General features: G+C 33.6%; 1 protein-coding gene across 2 annotated transcripts in view; it reads right to left on the bottom strand.

Annotated features, from left to right (window-relative positions):
* LOC127867483 (inactive tyrosine-protein kinase transmembrane receptor ROR1-like) overlaps positions 1-22,972 on the bottom strand; it is a 255,390-nt gene that overhangs the window by 86,866 nt on the left and 145,552 nt on the right. The window contains exon 1 of one of the 2 annotated variants that reach the window (XM_052408651.1): positions 3,593-4,836. The exons of the other annotated variant lie outside the window; for it this stretch is intronic. Within the exon in view, the coding sequence (XP_052264611.1) occupies positions 3,593-3,699 (107 nt within the window). The 5' untranslated portion in view covers positions 3,700-4,836. Of the gene's footprint in view, positions 1-3,592; positions 4,837-22,972 lie in introns of those variants that run through there. 2 annotated transcript variants of the gene reach the window in all.

Below are 22,972 nucleotides of genomic sequence, written 5' to 3'. Positions count from 1 at the left end.
GATATTGCTGAGGATAACGGCAGGCAAGTTATGAAAGCTCTTAGCAATTCACTATGGTATGTGGATCACTGCCATCAAATAAGACCAATATATGTGCTATGTTAAAATATAGAATTAATTTATATAAACAATATTTGTTTTTTTTTTTATTTTTCGCTTTTCGCTCGCCTGCGATTTAAAAAAAAAAATGGAATAAAAATTAATTTATTTTTATTTCGCTCGCTCGCTCCATTTCTGGTTCGCTAAAATCCATAGAACACTCATCATCAATTTGTTGTGGCCTCATGGTCCATGTTTTAATTTACCATGTTCAACTATGGTCTGTCTTTTGTCACCATTGCCAACCATGGTCTATGTTTTTTGTGACCATGCCCAACCATGGTCTATCTTTTGTCACCATTGCCGACAATGGTTAACCATGGTCACCAATGCCGACCATGGGCTATGTTTTTTGTGACCATGGCCAACCACATTCCTGATCATGTTCGACCACGGTTTTTGATGGCTGACAATCAAATACCATGGTCAACCATCAAAAACCATTGTGACCATGGTCTACCATGGTCATCATTTCGCCTGGGATGTATATAGTTATGAAATGCAGGGTCAAGTTTGATTTAGGGTCCTGTATGATAATATTTTATTCCGAGTAATGGTGCAATTGTTTCCTTAATTCTGACAAAAATACCTCATCTGCTCAATGACTTGAAACATTCATAAAATAACTGATGAATAGTTCATGGATGGTTTAAGAATCTTAAATTCAAAAAATATTCATGAAACATTCATTAAATAATTTATGAATAGTTTTGTGGTGGTTTAAGAATACTTAATTCCAAAAATGTTCTTCATTTATTCTTAAAACATTTTATGAATAATTCATGGGTGGTTTAGGACTCTTAAATTCAAAAAATATTCATAAAACATTCATACAATAATTCATGAATAGTTCATGTGTGGTTTAAGAATTTTCAATTCAAAAAATATTCTTCATTTATTCTTAAAACATTTTTTGAATAATTCATGAATTTTGGGAATCCTTGATATATTCTTGATATCTTCATGAACTGGAACAAACATCACTTCATGAAGTGACGTTAAGAAAGCCTACAGAATTAATGAAGAAGAGTTCATGAACAATTCTTGAAAGTCTACTAACAAATTCATGATTTTTTGAATATCATTTTGCAGGGGTAACTGCAAAGCTTTGTCTGACACATGAATTATGGACATATTATAATTAAACTTTGATAGTCGCAGAATGAAATGAAAACAATTTACTGACTGAATCAAATGTAAATCTACCCTTGAAATATTTCTGAGGAATAACTTGAGCATATTTTTTAAAGGTTGTTTCAAATAAACATTTCAGTATCACCCATACAATAATATTTCATAATGAAAATGCAAATTTAAGAAATAACCTCGAACAGTTCCCCTTGGCAAAACTCATCAGAAAATGAAAAACTTGTCTGAATATTGATTGGATTCTGAAATCAGTGGTACATAATAATATGTCTACACAGTCAAATAATAAAGAAATACCTTAACTTAATTAAGTCTTATAAAATATCATGTTTACGATTTCTGTAAATTTATTTTGTAATTAAATTTCAGCTTCCTTATGTTTATCATATGACTGCTCTATATTCAATTGTTTAAAAAATATTTTATTTTTAGTCAGACCTTCCATTTCTTTAATCAAAATATATGCAGGCAGAGTAAATATGTAACCGTGCATGGAGTTATTTGATTTTTTAAAATTTATAATATAAATTTAGTCATACCTATTTTATTTGGTAACATTTTTACAACATTCATGGTATATTCATTGCTTCTTTCATATTTAAATGTGCAGAAATAGATTTTATATAACAAATAGCATTTAAAATGAAATTTTAAGCCCAAGAGGTAATTTAATAACATAAAATGTTTTTTCAAACACCTCTATTGTTAAACATAGAAAAATTCACTTCATGGCACTTTTGTTTGTTTTGACACATAACATTTATTTAGCTTGTTTCTCGTTTTACCAAAAACCTACATTTTTACGCTCAATTTAGTTTGTTCTGCCACTGTTGTAGATATATGATTTTAGGTTAACTAAAGTTTTGTCTTCGACAGGTTTATTCACTGTGACAGGTTTACAAAAGTGAGAAATCCTCTATTATTTTCTAAGGTGATTCCAATTTCACCACTTCACCAAACATTAATATAATACTTAATATCACACTCATTAATATATCAATTTCATTTTTGAGGGCATTTATTGATCATAATAACTTGCATGATAAATAAACAAAATAAGTTAAAATATTTTTTGTAAACACATTTTGTATTATGATATTATGATATAATATGTATAGAGAGAATGAATTTAAATTGTATGATTTTCAGGAATAATGGTACATCAATTATTCATATTAAAAATCTTTTGTATTAGATCTCAATTTGAAATATTTCTTCTATTGGACCCATACAATATTTTAATAAATCATGTCTTCATTGTAAATGGTTACAATATGTTACAAAGGTTTTCCTCTTTAAATAATAAGCATAACAATAAATTAATTAACTATTTTGTATTTATTTTAACAAAACAGTTTGGTTAAAAAATCAATTTCCAGTGAATAAATAAAAACATGAAAACTGATAAGATAACATTGTGCTACTGGACTTACATCAGATTTATTGACTCTTTATTCTGTTGCAATATTTACAAACCGAAGATTTATCGACAGAAAATTGCATGAAACACAAATGCAAAGGTGTTGGTGGTAAAACCGGCTGACAAATTACTCACTTATTCATGCCAAGTGAACATATTAAATAAACATTGATACCTGGCTATAAGTTAAAGCATGTCAAACTGTCCTTAAAAATTATCTCAAATGAGGTGGACTAGCATTTCAAGTTTGTTTATTGAAATCCCTTTCATGCATTTTAAGAAATTGAATTATTAAAAAAATATTAGAGGCAAAGCAATGCCAACTTTAATAATACGAATATGTCTTAATAAAAATTGGAACATAAGAATCTTGATATAATGTCAGCATTTCAATTATGACACTTAAACAATTATATATTTAACATATATAAACTAATTTTGTGCATGTACTTCATAAATATATCAATCATGCTTTGCCAATTCTGAAATATTTTATCATGTGTGTTGCAGCCTAAAAAAAATGTGTGTCCAAGAGTTCTATGAACATATCTGCCATACAATTGGGGATTTCCCAATATTCGAGATGTCTTATGAATGCCACTTTTTAAACTGGGATAAAAAAAGTGTTTAGAATTTTATACAACTCTAAGTATGAAGATTATCAGTTCTACGGAACTTTTATTAAATATATTGTTATTTAACAACGCTTTATCTGTTTTCCAACATTTGGGATTATATATAGCCATTTTACTATTATAATAAAGTTTCATTTTTCCAAATTGAATATTTTTTACAAGTAAAAATTGAAACTTGCAAACTAAAACTCCAAATAAATAAGAACACTTAATAAAACATGCAGTAATGTAATAATAAAATTATACGACTTTAATAATACCATTTAAAAGAAAATTAATTTAAACTTACCCTGTAAAGTCCTTAAAATCATAATTCGCAAGTATGATGTTTGCCAGTGCAAGTAAATAAATTCCTCCGTGCAATGTTGATTTCTTCATTTCACATCTTAAACTCATTTAACATAAAACAGGATACATATTTCTCACTTCTATAGATACATTTATTTCAAATAGAAATTTAAATTCATTTTTGTTTTAAAATGTTCTTCCGCAGCTGTAATTGTCAGGTATAATATTTTTGTATTGTTTTGGAAATATTTACAAAGTTGTGCACACTGTGTAAAAGTGACAACTGGTTAAAAAGATATATACATATTTCGCCACTAATTGCAATATATAAAACTTAAGACTATTTTATACTTATACCCCAAATTAAAATATTGCCCAACATCTGCAAAAGCTCTTTGAAGCTCAGCTCATAAAATTTGCTTTCCATTCACACCTCTCCATCCATTTAACAATTTCTTCGCCCTTTAATTTGCAAGTTTATAAACAATTTATCAATAGCCCAAATTCTTCACAATGTGTCCACATAAAAAAAAAGATCTCAAATTAACCAATAATGTTCAATCTTATCAAATTTTTCACAAATATGATATGTTATGTTAATTAACATCCGACTTCGTGTTCCTCATTCACCTATGGATGTATATTAATATTGTAGCATCCCCGATTGATTGTCTATACTTCTTTATCTATCGGCTGATACCATTATGAGGTGAGGCAATGAAGCTTTGCCATGACACCAGGGACACTATGACCAGACAAAGCTCTTCAAGCAATTCCAGAAACACAACAGATTGGACCACTTCCCATTAAATCCACTACGGAACTGTTATCTTCCAATACATATCGCTATTAAACCTTCTTGCATTTTTTATACCACTCATTTATTCACCATCACAAAATGTCATTGTCAACATTTATTAAAACCTGACCGGTCATGTTAAAATAGAGTTTTCTAATTAAAAATCAGTTTATTATTTTAATAAAATTAATAAATTAATATCCAATTAATTCCTGGACACACGGAAGCATCAGCGAACACTTAAATCCTATTGACCAAATAAATACACCAGGTATAGATCTATCCATTGTAAGGTCCAGCTGATAGCAAGTGGTGATATCTCAGCTATGTTTTAAACCCACTGTATCCACTACTGTGTCTTCAACTAGCCGCCTTCTACCACCTTACGAGCATGAGCCACTGTTACAATACTGCTTGCTGCTCGCCAGTCAATACCACACACAAGTCAACTGCGAGGCTAGGTGGAGACAGTGGTGAGACAATACTTATCCGAACTTACTGTTTGCTTCCTTGTGCATTTAGCATCAAGAACAAGAAACATTTTCCCCCTCATTATACTTAATGATAAAAAACAACTTAATACTATACAAGTTTATTTGACATAAATAATCTGCTATTCACTGTTTATCATTGATAGATTTATGGCCAATTCACACATCCTTTTTCAGCAGATTTTTCAATTAATAGAATAGTTTAAAGCCTTAGCCCCTTTAAGTTTATAATTTAATATACCAGCAGATGTTTGTAAACAAAAATATGAGCTTCTCAAGATAGTTGGGCATTTATTATCACCAGGATTCAGAAAATAGGTCAATAAATTTTGCCTCTGGAGTGTTCGCAAGCTTTTCATTTAATTTCACCTAGTTTCGGACGCAACATGACCCAAGGACATACTTTTCAATTATATGATTTTGATAATGTTCTGACCAAGTTTCATGAAGATTGGGTATTAAATGTGGCCTTTTGAGTGTTTACAAGCTTTTTTTTCACTTTGACCCACTGACCAAGCTTTTAAAACAATATTACGCTTTTTCGAACTCATCCATTAGACACAGTTTTGAACTCAGCCAAAATTTTATGACACAAATGTTCTAACCAAGTTTCATGAAGATTCAGGCATTTCCACAGGATTTTGGTCAGGCACAGTGGAAAGACAGAATGGAAGGGGTTTGTGGGTAAGGGTGCCCGCCCTCTTCCACGCGTTCCTTTTTTATATGTTTTCAATCAAAATATACAATACTTTGGAAATATTAAAACGCAATATTTTCTTTCTTTTTTTATTTATTATTCCTCAATTTGCAATGATCGGAAAAACAAGCACTGCAGCGTCAAAATTGATTTTGAAGTCCAGGCACTGTTGGATTGTTGTGCTAAAACATCCTGGGAAGAAGCCTGAAGATTCTGCTATAAGTGTTGCCTTGTGACCTAGTTCGTAATACCTTTTGGTTCCGTAACAACCTTAACCCAGATATCATTGGCACAAATGTTCTGACCCTAGTTTCATGAAGATTGTGCAATAAATGTGGCCTGTACAGTGTTCACAAGTTTTTTCTTTTCTTTGACCCTGTGTACTAGTTTTTGACCCAACGAGACCCAGTTTCAAACTCATCTGAGATGTTACAAGAAAATATTTTGACCAAGTTTAATAAGGCTTGTGCATCAACTTTTGTCTCTACATATTTCAAAAGCTTCATCTTAAATTTGACATCGTGACCTAGTTTTTGATCCTTTGTGGCCCAGTTTAAATGTTGACAAGCTTTTTCTTCAATTTAACCATATGACCTAGTTTTGGAACCCACATGGCTCATTTAAAATTCAGCTGATAATTCATAAATCTGACCTTCAGATTACACAAAATGGTGATCTCAAAAGCTCACCCATTTAGCGCTTAACCCTTTGCATGCTGGGAAATTTGTCGTCTGCTAAAATGTCGTCTGCTGAATTTCTAAAATTAGCATTTTCTTCGATTTTTTTTCAAAGAATACTATCAGAATAGCAAACAGTTTGGATACAGATGAGACGCCATGTTCTGTGGCGTCTCATCTGGATCCAAACTGTTTGCAAAGGCCTTTAAAATTCGGTTCCCGCACTGAAAGAGTTAAGCACTGAGTGAGGTGAGCAAAAAAGCAATGACCACATTATGACATTTGCATTGATAAAAGAAGGTCAAGGTTGTATGTCTTAAGAAACATTCTGCTTTATTTTTGCATTGATGACCAAACAAGTAGTTGTTCACACAATGCCACTGTACTGACAGTCCATTAAGTAACAGACAATGTCTGACCTAAACAAAAATGATATTTCTGCAGAAGATGTAAATGCTTTTCCTTGGGTTTTAAAAGAAGTCTATACAATCTGTATGATGACAGTTTTGGACAAGAACAATAAGTGCATTACATAGGCAAACATTTCAGGCTTAGAGTTATATGCTGTTGACTAGCACACAATAAAAGGATATGGTATAAATATTGATACATTTTCATTATTTGTGTTATGTTCCACATGCCATATTTGCTGCCATGTCACCATGAAGTTTTTCTAAGACAAATGAGAGGCAACATAATAATTCAAGTCAACATGTAAACAATCATATAATGATACTAAACTGCAAGTATTTCTATCTGAAATTGCCTATTTACAATAGGGTTTCATGGGCAGGTGTTGTCATAGAAATAATAATGTTTTCAATAGTTTATATTTTGAAGGTGACAGCAGGGGGTAAGTTTTTGTTGTTTAAACATGTTAAATTACCTTGATAATAAGTCAGAAAGCCTAAGGCTTATTAGTTAGTTTCTCTGTCTGTTTACTGGGGGAAGAAGAGTACTAAATGTCTTAAGCAAATGATTGTGTGGGGAACCAACTTGGGAACTTCTGATGGCTAGACAGACACTACTGCCATTTCACCACGGCAACCTTGGTTTACCAACATCAGGTGCCAAGTATCATATATTTTTGTGTGACTTAAGCCTAATGCATGCAAGCTTTCTGTTGCTTCAAGGACACCATTAATAGTTCCACCTTGGGAAATTCGTCATCTGAATAAAAAGGCTTGTCATGTCCTATTCTAAACCAGTTTTAAAGACCTACTCCATTCAATTGAATCTTAATCATGACACAATAATGACGTGTCTCCTGAGTCAAGAACTTTTATTGTTTTCAGTTATGTTACATTCAGTGACATAAGGACAACTTCAAGTGCACTTAGTGTCAATTTGTTTCTCAACAATGTAGGATTTAAACTGCAATGAACAGCTTGACAAACTTCACAGTTTTATTTATAACATGGTCAACTACTGCAGAACAATAAATTACAAAAAGCTGTCTCAGAGAGTGTATCCATAGCTAGCTGTGGGTAAATTGTTATATTGCATACAGTAAATAATTTATTTTTTTTTTATAAAAAAAAAAAAAAAAACTGCGATAACAACCCCTTGCATTATGTAATTTTAAACAAAGGACAATGTAACTCTAAAAAACAGCTACAACACATTTGTTAAATTTGCACTGTTGCACTTGGAAATAATGAATCTGTTTAAAGTTTCATGAAAATTGCACATTAAAAATGTTGGAGCTGCACACAAACGCTTTCACTTGTTATTTAAAATAAAGGGCAATAACTCAATTAAACAAGAAACCGTCGGAGACAGGTGATGCTCCCTTAAGGTTTCTTTATGTCACAATATTGCACTTATATATTCAGATAAAAGGAAACGTCTTGAGGGCACAGTAGTTGGGGGGACAATAATTTTTTAATAGAAAATTTCAAAGGGCAATTACTCTGTGAAAAATCATCCGACCAGAACCCGCTGATAATATGCACATCTCCTCTTGGTAGTGAAGCTTCCCATAAAGTTTCATTGAATTCCCGTCATTAGTTGCTGAGAAATAGCCCGGACAAGAATTGCACTATATGTACAGTTAATGGAAAATTTCAAAAATTTCAAAAGGCCATAACTCTGTGAAAAATCATCCGAACAGAACCCACTGATAATATGCACATCTCCTCTTGGTAGTGAAGCTTCCCATAAAGTTTCATTGAATTCCGGTCATTAGTTGCTGAGAAATAGCCCGGACAAGAATTGCACTTTATGTACAGTTAATGGAAAATTTCAAAAATTTCAAAAGGCCATAACTCTGTGAAAAATAATCCGAACAGAACCCATTGATAATATGCACATCTCCTCTTGGTAGTGAAGCTTCCCATAAAGTTTCATTGAATTCTGGTCATTAGTTGCTGAGAAATAGCCCGGACAAAAATTGTGCACGGACGGACAGAAGGACACACACACGGACAGACAAAGCGGCGACTACATGCTCCCCCCAAAAAAAATTTAGGGGAAACATAAAAAAACAGTACAGTGAAACCTTGACAATATGCCTATTAGCATTATGAGATAATGTACCAATATCTAACTCAAAATGTAGGATTCACACACAGACACTTTTATATGTAATATAAAACACAGGAAAGAAACCACTTAATAATAACCTTAGTAGACAATGTGCGCCGCAGCACTTGGAGATAATGATTTTTAAGAAGTTTGTCAAAAAGCACATGCAAAATGTAGGAGAAGTTGCGCATAGAAGTTCTGGTATGTTTTTTAAACAAAGGGCAATAACTCCTTCAACATATCTTAATCGCGAAACCTTGACAATATATGCTGTAGATTGTTAATGAAAATCATATGAAAAATATCATAGGAGTTGGGCAGAGGAGAGTGACAGACGGAAGCAAGCAACACACATATGCACACAAACGCATATAATTTATATATCCCTTCACCTTTAGGAGTGGTGTAATTTACTTGATTTAAACATTTACCCAGCACAGATATTTAAGGCAAGTTTTACTTTAAAAACAATTTAAAACCAAATGGATTTGTGGTCAGGTAATAAAACTGGTTCAGGACTCAGGGGTTGGTGGTTTGATGCTTGTTAAACCCTAACCTACTCATTTGTCTTTTGCATGAGCTCTTGACGCCTGTGACAAAAAGTCTTCTTTGACAATGCCATATCAAAAAAGAAGTGCATAATATGGCAGATCCAAGGGGGGGGGGGGGGGGGGGGCGTATTCATTTGATGTTTAACACTTAACTAGATCTAAATCATCTATTTAAACTCATTTTTCTTCTTTTTCGTACACAACATTTCCCACTTATTACAGACAATCGCTAAATGTTTCAACTTTAGACCCTCTGTCGCCTGGTTTTTCAAGTCGAACTTTGCGGTTCTGATGTATCCCTCTTTTTGCACATTGATTTGATGAAAGTACATAAGGCGTGACATGCTCTTGAAGTGGTTGTCAAAACCTTCAAAATCACTAAAATCGTGGAGCTTCCAGGGGGCTTCACACCCCTGGACCACCTAGCAGGGCTTTGCCCTGCACCCACCAGGCAGGTGCTGGACCCCGAGAAAATCTTTCAATATCCCCCCCCCCCCAACCAGAAATCCTGGATCCGCTCCTGCTCATGGTGCTTGATTATAATGTAGTACACACGCAAAACCTATTTACCAGTTATGTTCTACAAAAATGTATCATAAAATAATTATACCCACACTTATTGAAAAGCGTGGGGATATTGTGGTTATCTCCGCTGTCTGTAAGGTCCATCTGTCCGTTCTGGCCACTATCTCCTCCTACACTATAAGCACTAGAACCTTAAACTTTCACACATGGTAGCTATGAGCATATGTGCGAATCTGCACTATTTGGAATTTTGATCTGACCCCTGGGTCAAAAGTTATGGGGGTTGGGGTGGGGCCGGGTCAGAGATTTTCATTTTTTTATGTTATGTACTTTAACATTAGCCATAACTTTTGCAATATTAAAGATAGCAACTTGATATTTGGCATGCATGTGTATCTCATGGAGCTGTAGTCATTTTGACTGGTGAAAGGTCAAGGTAATCCTTCAAGGCCAAAGGTCAAAAAAACAAATCCAACAGAAGTAATAAGCTTTAAAGGGAATTAATTAATGAACCTGCCAAATGATATATATATTTTTTTTAATAAATCAAAGCGGCGCAGTGGCGGGCATTATGTTTCTGACAAACACATCTCTTGTTTTATGTTATTTTACATTAATTTCTTCATTTCTACACCGATTTACTTCCAATTGATACTGAACATCTCTTATGACAATACGGCCAATCTCAACTATGCATGGCCCCATTTCCAACCCTGGGGCGCCCCCTGGGTCAAACATGCTGTGTGGGGATACGCGTCAGCCTCTTCCACGCCATTTCTAGTTCTTTAAATAATTATGACCATACTAATTATTAAAAATTTGAAAACGGAAAAGACCCATTTAATTATTTGTTAGATCGTCTTAATTACACAATTTTTTTTTTTTTTAATTAATAGTGGTATACGAGACTTAAAAGGAACATATCTACAGAGATTGAAGGTGACAATAATATAAAAATGCCTTTATGAAGGAAATATAACACCCATATTGGGATGTCTCGCATGAAAATATAACCAAGCCCGATAGTAATTCTAGCTATGTTGCTTTAGCATAAACAATTTGCCCTGTTTGCATTTTTCATTTGTTTGAAAAAAAAGGTTATAAACCTGTGATCAGTTAACCTTACCGCACTTGACCAGGGCAAGCTTATAAATCAATCCAAGTAACTCTAGGTACTTATGCCAGAAAATGACAACTGACCTACTTGAATCATAGATACTGGAGAGTGACCTTCCAATAGAGGAAAACATTATGTACTTACAATTTTTATACCAGTTTTAAATTCAACTGAAAGTGGCAGTCCTTATGCAAAGTCTGATAATATATTGACCATTGCAGAGCTCCAGATAACATTTTGGTCAAATTCTTATTTACTCCCTATTTTAAAACTTAATTCTTATTTTACCCCCTATTTATAAAATTAATTCTTAACAATATATTACAAAATAATTGTTTATTCATTGTTTTTGACACATCAACAAATTGAGTCATTTACGCAAGAGCTTATAAATTCATCAATTATTGACGAAAACCATGCTTTGGGTATTTGAACCTAATTGAAAGAATGCATGCAGCGTGGACTTTTGACACTGAAATGGCTTTTTTGCCTTCCACGCTTCGGTCGGCCATTTTGATTTTTTATGTAAAACGGTCACTGACACTTCGGCTTAGGTCATAATAGCCTTTTGGTCGCCGTTAAAGCATATCAAAAACTATATTTAACATTTAATTTTAATGACATTTTGAATAGGTATACAGTATATTACTTGTGTATAAAAATTACGATAAGGGTAATTAAAAAGGTACAATAAACAGTAATGACTCGCCTGCAATACTAGGAGAACAGAATCGAGACCGTTTGGCCTTTCGACCGTTCTTAGGTGTGGCTCTTAATCACAGCAAACGCTTGAGTGACGTTGACTTAAAGTTGTAGTTTTAATTGAGCGCCTAGACGAGTCATAACTGGGATGAAATGTTTACCGTATATAATTTGCTACTGGAAATTTTTAGCACGTTCGAAAATTTTGAATTCGTGTTTTATTTTTTCAATGAGTAACTTAACGCAAAGATTTTAAATCTAAATCATTATTTAAGAAATTTAATTCGTTTTTACGCCTTTACGCATGTTATCTAGAGCACTGCCATTGTGTAATTGAACAGCAGGTGAAGAAGTGTCCTAGCAATTGTTAACATTCACATTTATCTTTGTTTATCATCCCAAGCAATAAAGTACCATCTGCATTAAAATACTGTTTGAATGATGAGGACTGTTATATGTTGTTCCACATTTCTTTGTCATGTTCTTGTTTGCAAATGATACTTTATTGGCTTATAAAACTAGCATTCTTTCACATGATCTAAAACTACAGGGACTTCCCAGACTAAGTTGTCTAAGACAAGACAGACACATTGTGAGGGGGTCTAATTTTATTTACAAAGAATTTGTCCAACAGGTTGAAGAATACTTTAAATGCAATATATAACAGGATAAAACAATTATTCACAAGTATTTGTTTTGTGTCTGTAAGTTACCAGACCTATGAATGGAGGCAAAGAGCAACAAGACTTACTAATGGTGGAAAAGAGCATACAAGACTTACTTATGGCGGTGATGAGCATACAAGACTTACTTATGGTAGCAAAGAGCATACAAGACTTACTTATGGTGGTGAACAGCATACAAGACTTACTTATGGTGGCGAAGAGCAACAAGACTTACTAATGGTGGCGAAGAGCAACAAGACTTACTTATGGTGGCGAAGAGCATACAAGACTTACTTATGGTGGCGAAGAGCATACAAGACTTACTTATGGTGAAGAAGAGCATACAAGACTTACTTATGATGGCGAAGAGCATACAAGACTTACTTATGGTGGCAAAGAGCATACAAGACTTACTTATGGTGGAGAAGAGCAACAAGACTTACTTATGGTGGCAAAGAGCATACAAGACTTACTTATGGTGGCGAAGAGCATACAAGACTTACTTATGGTGGCAAAGAGCATACAAGACTTACTTATGGTGGCAAAGAGCATACAAGACTTACTTATGGTGGCAAAGAGCATACAAGACTAACTTATGGTGGAGAAGAGCATACAAGACTTACTTATGGTGGAGAATAGCATACAAGACTTACTTATGGTGGCAAAGAGCATTCAAGACTTACTTATGGTGGCAAAGAGCATACAAGACTTACTTATATGGTGGCAAAGAGCATACAAGACTTACTTATGGTGGCGAAGAGCATACAAGACTTTCTTATAGTGGCGAAGAGCATACAAGACTTACTTATGGTGGAAAAGAGCATACAAGACTTGCTTATGGTGGCGAAGAACAACAAGACTGTAACAGCTTCTGTAAAAAGTCACATTGTTGCATGGAAACCGCGGATGTATTGATTTTTGTATAAAAAGTAGGGTAGAGACAATTGAAATCTTTTAATTTTGGTTAAAAATTTTGTTGTTCATTTTAACTAAATTATATTCGAATGATTTTTTCCTCAAAACTAATTACAAATAAAACATGCTGTATCTTTAATGTTATGGACGTTTAGATGATTTATTATTGAAGCAGTTATTGTACTGTGTACAGTACTGAGTAAACAGACAATCCAGAAACAACTGGATAAGTGTTGAGTTTTCTGAAAACAAGCATAGCATGTGTACTGACCAATTATGTAGACTGCAATGTTTTGACAAAAGTGATTATTATGTGCATATGCAACTCTTTGCCGATTTTTTTCTGCAAATTGTGATTTTTGTGTGAATTGGGAATTTTTTAACTTTTAAATTGGGAAAAATGGTCAAATTGGGAATGGTGCCGTTTTACGCTACCAAATTTATATTGAGGAGAAACGTTACCAGACTTACAAATGGTGACAAGGAATGCCATTTTGTAGGAATTAATAGTGATTCATCTCACAAGATTTATCTCAAGTCTGAACAGGTGTATGAGGCATGACATTCTCAGTGCTTTCATGGAATAATACCTTTAAAAGATATCTGCTAGACAAGAACCAGACTAGGTAGAAAGTATAATCACTGATTAGCCAATGAGGATTGCACAGGCTTGAGATGATAATTTCTGCACATGCATTAAGCTTGGTTTAGCAATAGTACAGCTCACAAAGTATGGTATAGATTAAGACAATGTTCTTCTGGAATCTCTTCCCAGCACGCTTACATCATCAGCAGCACTTTAACTTAAGCCTACAAGTTTTGTAATGCATTGCAGGGATGGAGATATCTGTCTTACAATAAATGGCTCTGACTTGCTTGACACATACAATTAATGAATACTGAACAAGTGTGGATGCTGCTCCCAGCTTGAGTGTCAAAACAGATCTAGATATCATCACCTGCAGTTCATTGTTCCACATCTAATGACAGGGTTATCGTTATAAATAACACATGTAATTTATGTCAAATAATTTTACTTATGAATCAAGTCTTGAGTATAAGACTATTTTATCTAAATGTTTGTGGACCTTATTTCTTCATCTAATAACTTTGAGCCAAGAAATGTGGCATCAAGCGTCATCACAAGCCATAAAAGTAAAACAGCCCCACCCAATAGAAGTAAAACAGCTCCACCCAATAGCTACCATTCTTTTCAATGTGCTTGAGCAATGTATCATCCAAGACAAATATTTTGACAAAGTTTCATGTAGACTGGCAATGACTGTATACTTCCTATTTATATATTGTGTTCACAACTCACAACAAGTTTACCATTTTTAAAATAAAATTGTCCCACCTTTTAGCAGCCATATTTGACTTGAAACTTGCTGAACAAATAATCGCTCTTATGATTTGTTAGCAGCTCTTAAAATGGTTCAACTCTACTGAAAAATATGGCCACCACAGGACACCACTGATTCTGCTACATTTACACACTGGAAACTTTTAAAGGCTGTGAACAATTACCACCATATCATATTATTTGCAATTCCTGATATTTTTCATGAAGTAAGGTAAGCATCATAGGATTCTCAGGGTACTCTTGTTTACTTGTAGTTGACATGAAAAACAGACGTCAAAATGCAATTGACTTGGCGGATCGATAGTTATCAACAAATCGTATAATACCTTATGATTGCCTGTACATATAACGGAATTTGTGTAGCAGTCAACAAGTTTTATCTGACAGTTTCACTGTTCCCTAGGGAAATAAATACATTTTCACACCTATGTATAAATGTCTTTATGGAAACTATGGAGACCAATAACACGTTTGTCATGTTGCCATGGTAATTTTGTCACCTATCTCACCATGAGCATTTTAAACCAATTTCTCCATACATTGTCCACAGGCACAGGTGTGTAAATATGTCTCGTATTGCCAGCCACAGCAATATTTACTTATTTTCTTTAATGTATTATTTTGTACATTTCTTAGTTTCTATTAAGCCACATTTTGAACCGGGAGAATCACCAAGCACAAAGCTGATATTGTATTTCCTATGCAGATATTTATGAAAAATCATGCAATTAAATGTCACAACACACCCTGCCGGACTGATTTACATGGGGTCCCTGGTGTGCCACCAAGATGATTAAAAATGGTTACCATGGTCACCGTTAACATGACACCCAGGAAATGATACCCCTGTCAAGAGTTGGGCACTCAGCTTAAGGCAATGCCCTTACTGCTACTAAAGCCCTGAACAATGTGTACAGCTGTTAATTCATCATAATCTAACATATTATGTTGTCAGATGTGATAAATGCAAAATGGTTTTTATAAAGAACAGACATTGTTTCATCTGTCACTAGCCACTGTTTTTTCAACCTTAGAGTGGTTGAACGAAGGGTACAATAGTCCAAGAGATTGACACTTTTTTCCAAAGACTTAAAGACCAGGCTTTTCCTTAATGGGGACATCATCTTTAGAAATACAGAAGGCTTCGAATGACCAACCCCCATAAATAAGACAGTTTTCAGCGTATCTAAAAATAATGCTTTTTACAATAATGACCTAAGCATTCTTAGCACTGTCTTCAACTGCAGCTTAAGTTCATGCTATATAATTATGAAGTTACTTAAATGAGACAAACTATGAAATGTTCAAAGAACAATACATAATCTGATTTCAACAATATATATCCAGGAATTAATCTTGTGAATTAAAACTATCTACAGTATTCAAGAGAACCTCTCCAAATCTTAAGGGACGAACCTAATTTATTGCTTTTAATAAAGAAAGCTTAAACAAGCTTCATCTGCTTATACAGCAATGTTATAGTCAGTACAAGTCTGGTTTTTCTTTGGGTTCATTTCTTGCCTAGGTGTCATTTACCATAGGTGTTGTTCCACCAATTTATATAAAGCTGTAAAAGGTCTCAAGTTTCCTTTAATCCATTCTTAAAGATGTCATATATCTGTTTACAGGATTCAAGTGCTTAACAGCCTTTTACTGAAGGAAGTGGAGAAATTTGAAACACAAACAAGAATAGGGCTCAATAAATCAACTTAAGTAGGTGCATATTAAAAGAACAAGTAGGGATTACTGCTCTTCTCAAGTAACTAGACACAACAATACACCAGAATGAAACCCAAGAATCCTTCTCTTTACTTTGCCTCAAGCAATATTTCTTTGTATGAAAAATGATGACCATCAAGAATGTACAAAGCCCACTGGACAAACCTAATTTCTCAAAGTTTGCAGCTTGAGTCTCTAGGGGGTGCTAATTAGCATTTCCAAAACCTGCATGTTGACACTGTAAATGAATGAAAGTATTAGGTTTTCAACTGGGTTTGATCTAAACACTGGTTTAAAAAACTTCAACCATATTCATTTTATCTCCAGGATAATCACATTTGAATGCTGTTGGATATTTTTAAAGATTCAACCAACTTCACATGAACTCTGGACAGATTTTCAGTCACTAAATTTCATGTACAAGCCGAATTCCAAATTAAATAATGTATTTCAGATATCAAGATTTTATTGGCAAGATTGTTGCTGTCCATTAGTTGTTAATTTATTTCTGTAATGCTCCAGAAATATGTGTCCATTTGGGAGTCTATATCAGTTATCATAAATCACATTTACTGCCAATACATCACAGTCAATGTGCCTGTTTAACAAGTAAGGGTCAATGATCGAGGAAAACTAGGCAGGGTTAACTGTATACTGAAAGTTTTCGGACCCCCATCTTTTTTAGCAAAAATAATTATTTGTAATAACTCCTAATTTTTCGGACATACAGGTTTTCATGCATATTTAATGTCTCGTAATTTTCGGACAGTAAATTTTGAAGCGCTATTTAACATATTTCGACCCTGTTTTCACTCATCTTGCATTACTTTGATCATGGATTTTTACAACCGGATTAAGGTCATAAAACCTGGCATATGCATGCCTGAGGGCAATTGACTATTACATGGGCTTCACCCAACAGCATTTAAAACAGTGTCATCCTATTTAGGAAGCAGAATGTTTTTACTTTTTTGTTCTATATCATTTTAGGCAAGTCAGTTAGCAAAGCTTTGAAGTTGTTTTGTTTTTTAAGCAGAAAAAGAATAGTTAATCACAAGAAAATGATTGTACATTCATTAATTGCATTTATTTCAATATAATTATAATTTTCGAACACCTTAATTTTTGTCTCTTAATTTTAAAACACCTGTAATTTTTTAATATTTCTCATATCTAAATTTTCGGACACGATTCTTTTCTTCTTTTTTTTTTAAGTGTCCAAAAACTTAGACTAATTACAATATTACAGCTTATGTTAAATCTAAGGCTATTTTGTGTAGCTGTATACATAAATGACAGGAATCATATATTAAACTAGTAACAAAATGTTTAATAGAGAATACTACATCTTAGTTTTTACTGCTTTAAAAATAACAAACAGAAAATTTCACTTAGCACTATTTTTTTACTAGAAGACTTATTGTTCCTCCCCCCAAAATATTAATAAGAACATTATGAGAAACTTGTATAACTTTCATAAACTTCTTAAATACTGTAAGTTCTTTGTGACATGATTTAGATCTTTAGAAGATAAGATTTAAACTGGTAACAAAAATGGGTGGCGAAAGCATTGACATGCTGACTTCATAATTTGGTATTCAAGGACTAAACATTTTTTAATTACTTGATAAGATTTATTCATTGACAGACAATAATTTATTGGGACGAGTTGACAAAAATCATTTGCAATATGAGAAACCTTGCATTCCAAAGTCAATTACTGTATTTAACCATCTTGAAGTAATACGAAGCATACGCAATTTCTTCCCCTGAGACATTCATGGATTCCTTCTTTGCAGCTGAATAATTAGACTTGAATTTAACTTGACAAACATACTGCGCCATTTAAGACTCTAACAGACTCTTACAGACGTTTGCCGTCCTTTTGAATAACATTTATTGGTGGTTCACCGGTGTAGGATCACATGCAATTAATTAACAGTTAGCACATGGACGTCTTTGTACAAAGTTTTTTACTTTTAAAGAATACAAACAGTCATTTACACATTAAATTAACTACAAATAATATTTGTGAAATGAAATCATATTTGGCAATTGTTAAACACGATATTAGATGAGATACTAAAATCTACATAATGTACCAACACTTGTAGCAAAAGCAATCATCAATTATTGTTGGTAAGACCACACGTTATCCAAAGGCCATGAATAATGTAGCGCCTGCAGCCTCCCAAGAACAGAAGATTGCAATTGCACCTCCCCTTCAAATCTTTAATTTAAATGAACAAGCTGTGAAACTAGGAATCACACGTGGCTGACTACAATCTTCCAATCAAATGAAAAAGCATGAGTTCTGTCCAGAAAGAAGACATTAATTCCTTCCCCTGACATCTGCATGTAAAATTCACACAAATTTCACGATATTCGAGCTGACAATCGCAGTAAAGCTTATGAAAAACATCATACACACGTCTTACTATATCGCCAGATATATTACATTGGCTGAAATTTATTAAGAAGCAAACCCCGCAAATTGGCTAATTAAGTAGACCAAACTTTTTTGAAGGAATGACAAGACTGTTAGGCCCACAGAGAAACAGGTGCCATATAGTTTGTTTATGCTTGATTTACTACTGCAGGATGAAATTTGACATCTAAAAAATGGCTGGAAATGCCAAATAGTTCCAAACAATCGCGTATACATGTAATTGATATAATGTTTATCAGTAAAGAAATATATCACACGATAAAGAGTAAAAAATCCAAATTTTAGAGACTAAATAGGCATGAAATCTTTCCATCAGCATAAACAAGTTCCATTGTTCTTTGTTGTGAAATGTCAAAGGAATTAATGATAAGGAAGCCAGCGATAAGGTGATCGGCATCAGCATTAAGCATCTTGGAAATCCAACCCTAGACATTATATTTATTTATACAAGTGCTATAATTGTGTATATACGGATATCATTTGTAGGGTTAATCTTATGCTGATACATAAATTTTATCAATTAAACTCATTGTGAACTTGATTTTATCCAACTGACTGACAATGAGTACTGTACTTCCGATCAAACCAGCTTCAAGAATCACATCAAATCATTTATTGTGATGAAACGGCCTATTCCCCGATTAACGTTTTGAACCAGATGACAAAGACATTGACCTTTCATTTAGCGATTTGATGTTTTGGATTTATCTGAATGGTTATTATTGAGCCTTGTGTTGGGAAAACTGGGCTTAATCCAAAATATTGACCAAGATTAGCATGCAATGGCGCAGTCATATTACCAGTTGATTGCTTAATTTGAATGAAATACCAAGTAAACTCAAACTCATACATTTTAAAAGAAAAACTCAGAGAAAAATGAATCCTACCCCTGGTGGGCTTTCATACATACATGGGTCTTCTGTGTGTTTGGTAAACAGTGGCGTATGTAAGCTAACACTAGGTAAATATTATTACATGCCAGTCTTATGTAGTGATTCCCGCCTGAATAGGACAGTGCAAGGTTGAGTTGGGACAATGACCTTGTCTGAAGGCTTTGTGTTATCTGGGGTACATTATATTGCAGTTTGTTGACAAAACTTGTATGAATTTAAGTATTGTTTTTGATGATGATACATGTAGTAATAATTTTTTTTACAGAAGGTTACAAATAAAAGGAGTGAGTGAGTGGTTGTTAACCCATTTATGCCTACTAGTGGACTCTCCCCGGCATCCTTCTAAATTGGATCAATTTATTTCCAAAATTAGGGATGTCTAGTTTATTTATTTCTATATTTTGAATATTTCTTACAGAAATTCCTTTAAGCAAACAGCGCAGACCCTGATGATACACCGCATTATGCAGCGTCTTATCTGGGTCTACGCTGTTTGCCAAGGTCTTTTATGTAGACACTAGGCATAAATGGGTTAAAGTAGGTTATTGCAAGAAATAAGACATAAGATGTGGTTCTTAACAAACCACAACTGACCCCTGATTTTATTTTATTGACCAGCTGTCCCAAAATAAGATGTCACACTGATTAGTGGTGCTCTCTTTGTCACTTCCTTCACAGACAACTGATTTTCATATGATTAGCATTATATTTAACCCGTTTCTTTTCAACTGACACAAGGTTAATTGCCTGGGTTATAAAAATGGTCCATAATTACATATCCCTTTGCCAAACAATCACTTCATAGAACAGAAGGTGTGCAAAGAATTTTTATTCATTTCCATTTTATTGTAACTGGAAACCATCAGGGTTCAATAATGCACTTTAATCAGTTGTTTGAATTACCTTTTTGTGAAATTAAACTACGAAAATCTGCCAATAAATCTTCTGGGAAGAGATGGAAAATTTAAATCTGATGAGGCAAAAATGTTACAAATTTGAATTTAATGCAAATACATTTGACTTTATTTTCTTTTAAATTCCGAAACTAGATTTAATGTCATTGAAATTTTTAGTAATGATAACTTAAGCTTGGCATTTACTGCTTAAAATGGTAATCAATTATCATAGACACAATTATATGACCAGCGTTCTGGGTAAACAGGGCTTAATGCATGTGTGTCAAGTGTCTGCACAGGCTTATATGGGACAACAATTTCCGCTTTCATGGATAGTTTTGTTTAACCCTTTGCATGCTGGGAAATTTGTCGTCTGCTAAAATGTCGTCTGCTGAATTTCTTAAATTAGCATTTTCTTCGATTTTTTTTCAAAGTATACTATCAGAATACATGTAGCAAACAGTTTGGATCCTGATGAGACGCCACGTTTTGTGGCGTCTCATCTGGATCCAAACTGTTTGCAATGGCCTTCAAAATTCGGTTCCCGCACTGAAAGGGTTAAAAGATTTAGTATTTTCTCAAATAGAAATCCAGTCCACACAGAAAGTATCATTCCTGATTAGAATGACTGAACTGCACAGTTAATATGGCAAGACATGCACATGCATTAAACCCAGTTTTCCCAGAGTTCGAAGTGTAGCCCCAATGATTTGCCTGTGCTGACTTCACAAAACTGTACACATTTAGTCCAGTTTTCCAGCAGTGGCTCGTATATTTGTTTGCCATTATATAAAAATAACTGTTATTTTGTATCTGAAATAGAAAGTTTGACTTAACACATTTGGTAATTTCCATTTTTTTCAGTGCATTTAGAGCTATGTGATTTATAATGCAATGTTACATTATTTTCTTGACAAATATTCTATGATTGTTGCATTTATCATATCGCCTGTTTCATACGAGTCAACATACATAAAAACTCTTGGAATTGGGAACATAATTTTCCTTTATACAGACCTTTCAGCTTATCACTTTGACTTCCTGACCTAAATTCGTATCATCAAAACCTAAATTACATGTAGTTTTTTCACTAAGACTATATAAGGGCAATCCGAAGTCTAACAGTTTACAATACAGATCAGAACAAAACAAAAGGCTTTGTTTATGGTAATCAAACTCTGAAGAACATAATTTTGCCACCAAATATTCAACAAATTTTGGGTCTTACATCTTGAAATGAATCACCTGTGCCAGTGTCTGAGCATTGGCAGATTCTGAGAAGAAAACAATAGGCATGCCAAATAATTTGACATGTAAAAACCTTAAAATCTTGGCTCGGCCTCCCCAAATATTTACATAATAAATACAGGACCCTTTGTGTTCCTACAAATGTGGGTACATCAGGTTTTTGCAGCTTGTGATAAAAGTTTCATGACACCAAACACTTGTCAGATTGTCCAGGAATTAGAGGCAGCTAATTCTGCCTGACAAAACAAAATAGGTGAACTTTGGAAAATTCCTTAATAGCAAAGCAAGGTCCAAAACTTCAGATGGCTTTCTTCTTGAATCAAATTTAATCAGCAAATTATTTTTAATTTCTTCTAAACACATATTTAAGTAAGTCAGTAAAAATGTTACGATTGCGATCAAAATCACCATGTTTACTTTAATGTTTCCAAACAGGCAACATGCCATGGTGTTACATAAATCGATCTGCTGCATATTCTGAAACATTTAAAAAATATTATAATTTAAGACCTATAAGTCCACAATTAAAATGGCACGAAATTTTTTTCCCTGCGAATTTAAGTGATTCCACTGAGTACCTTACAATAATGATGGCTATATAACAAGGAGAACACAACTAAAACAATAATCTAATTTGTGTTTGTTGACAGGTATTGGCACTCAGCTATCCCTGGCATATCAACACTGGATGGCATAACCAACATAACTTATACAAACTAATGCAGCAACTTTGGCTTTGTTTACAATTCGTAACATTTTGCATTAGGCTGGTATAAGTATGTAAGCATAGCCAATATTGTTAGTACGAATGACAGTTGCCAAAACATGTTGTGTTGTTTTGTGCTTTTTTTTTTCTTTCATGTGACTTATTGTTTGTTTTTGGATGACTTCAAAAAAACATTACTATGCAGCTGATAGCCAACAAGTCAGAAGTACATAACAGTCATGAAAATACTTATACAAGCAATTGAAATTGATTGTTAAAAATGCAGTCAAACAATCTGAATTACAGTTATATCAGTTAGGAAGATAATATACAATCAAATTAAATCGATTGTTGGAGATGCATGAGAGTCAAACACACAAATGCATCACAGTAATGATAAAATCAATTAATTAAAATCATTTGTTACAGTAACTGTTGAACT

The sequence above is a fragment of the Dreissena polymorpha genome, chromosome 2, assembly GCF_020536995.1.
Source record: "Dreissena polymorpha isolate Duluth1 chromosome 2, UMN_Dpol_1.0, whole genome shotgun sequence".
Taxonomy (NCBI): domain Eukaryota; kingdom Metazoa; phylum Mollusca; class Bivalvia; order Myida; family Dreissenidae; genus Dreissena; species Dreissena polymorpha.
Note: the sequence above shows the minus strand (reverse complement) of the source record. Positions and strands in the feature narration are given on the sequence as shown.